The sequence below is a fragment of the Octodon degus genome, unplaced genomic scaffold, assembly GCF_000260255.1.
Source record: "Octodon degus isolate 3935 unplaced genomic scaffold, OctDeg1.0 scaffold00973, whole genome shotgun sequence".
NCBI classification, from domain to species: domain Eukaryota; kingdom Metazoa; phylum Chordata; class Mammalia; order Rodentia; family Octodontidae; genus Octodon; species Octodon degus.
The window spans coordinates 1,609-3,228 of record NW_004525549.1 but is presented as its reverse complement, the minus strand read 5'-3'; the positions used below and the strand labels follow the sequence as shown (position 1 = coordinate 3,228).

The window sequence follows — 1,620 nt, the reverse complement described above, 5'->3', positions numbered from 1 at the left end:
GATAAGGGGCTTGGCCCTAGCTCAGTCCTTTAAGTGGCTGCTTCCACAAAGCTGTCAGCCTCAGGTTCCTGGAGTTCGAACCTCACAACTCTCCAGCTGGCCAAAAGTGCCCTGAAGGCATTCGAGGAAGAAGAAAAAGAAAAAACCCCTTATTATGACTGATATGTAAATTCTTCATTTTTATTTTGGACAGTTTTTATTGTTATATTCAGTTATGTTTGTAAATAATTCATTTTCAACTTGCTATCTATTACAAAATTTTAAAAAATTGAATTCCAAAGAAGTTAGATGAGTTTTCCAACATCACAGAAGGTCTATGGTATATTTTCTCTGAGTCCTTTCCTAATGTTCTCATTAGTACATCAACATGAAAATATTTTGTTTTCTCAAGATATCTTCCTCTTCCTGGGAGGCCTTATTTCTTTCAATAAATTCAGTGAAATTGCCATGGTGAGTATGAGAGACCAGAAACCCTACAAATTTCATGCTCTAGGGCTTACTGAGTGTCCTCACTCCTTCCAACTAACTTGAGGAAAGCCCTCTTCACATCCTTGTTCCGCAGGCTGTATATAATAGGATTAAGAAATGCAGAGATGACATTGTAGAACAAGGCCAACTTTTTGTCATCTTCTGGGGAGGCTTCAGAGCCAGGCCTCATGTACATGACCATACATGGGATACAAAACATGGTAACCACAGTGATGTGTGACGTACAGGTGGAGAAGGCCTTAATCCGTCCTTGGGTGGAACGAATTCTTAAAATAGCTATGAAGATACGAATATATGAGGCTAGAATGAGGAACAATGGGATTAGAAGCAAGATGAAACCCAAAATAAAATCCACTTGGTCATTGAGGGATGTGTCTGCGCAGGCCAGCTTTAAGACAGCAGGAATTTCACAAAAGAAGTGATTGATCTCATTGGGACCACAGTAGGGAAGACTCATTGCAAAGACTGTGTAGATGAAGGCACAGATGAGACCACAAAGTGCAGAGCTGACTACCAGAAGGACACATAGAGTTTGACTCATCTGGACCCCATAGTGGAGAGGAGAGCATATGGCAACATATCTGTCATAGGCCATAGCTGCAAATATCCAGGTTTCAGTGATGCCCAGGGTCAGGAAAATGTACATCTGAACCACACACCCAACGTAAGAGATGGCCTTATGCTTGCTCACTAGATGGACCAACATCTGGGGCACAGTAGTGGTGGCATAGCTGAGGTCCAATAGAGAGAGGGTACTGAGGAAGAAGTACATGGGTGTATGGAGATGCACATCTACTTTGATCAGGGTAACAATGAGCCCATTACCCATAACTGTAAATAAGTAGAGGAAAAGAAAGAGGAAGAAAAGAATCCAATTAGTCCTGGGATTTCTGGAGAAGCCCAAGAGGATAAACTCAGTTACAAAGCTGTGATTTCTCCATCTCTGATTTTGCATGTAGTTTTCCTTCTGGGGAAAGAAGAAGAAGATGAATTTCTGATTCTTCTACAGTCTCCACGAGAGAATACTGCATAAGGCCAGGGATGCAGGGGATGAAGCCAAAGTAGCCATCACCACACTCAGGGAACATTCTATCCAAATTAACCTAGCATAGCTCTAGCTACTTAGCAGGG

General features: G+C 41.9%; 1 protein-coding gene across 1 annotated transcript; it reads right to left on the bottom strand.

Moving 5' to 3' along the window:
* Positions 1-496: 496 nt before the first annotated feature.
* On the bottom strand, positions 497-1,444 carry LOC101576641 (olfactory receptor 2A5-like). Its single transcript, XM_004648745.1, has one exon. The coding sequence runs from the start codon at positions 1,442-1,444 to the stop codon at positions 497-499; it is 948 nt and encodes a 315-aa protein (XP_004648802.1).
* Between the last annotated feature and the right edge of the window lie 176 nt (positions 1,445-1,620).

Excerpts from the sequence above, each read along its gene's own strand:
- LOC101576641 (XM_004648745.1), bottom strand. The coding sequence starts at position 1,444 with ATGCAAAATCAGAGATGGAGAAATCACAGCTTTGTAACTGAGTTTATC.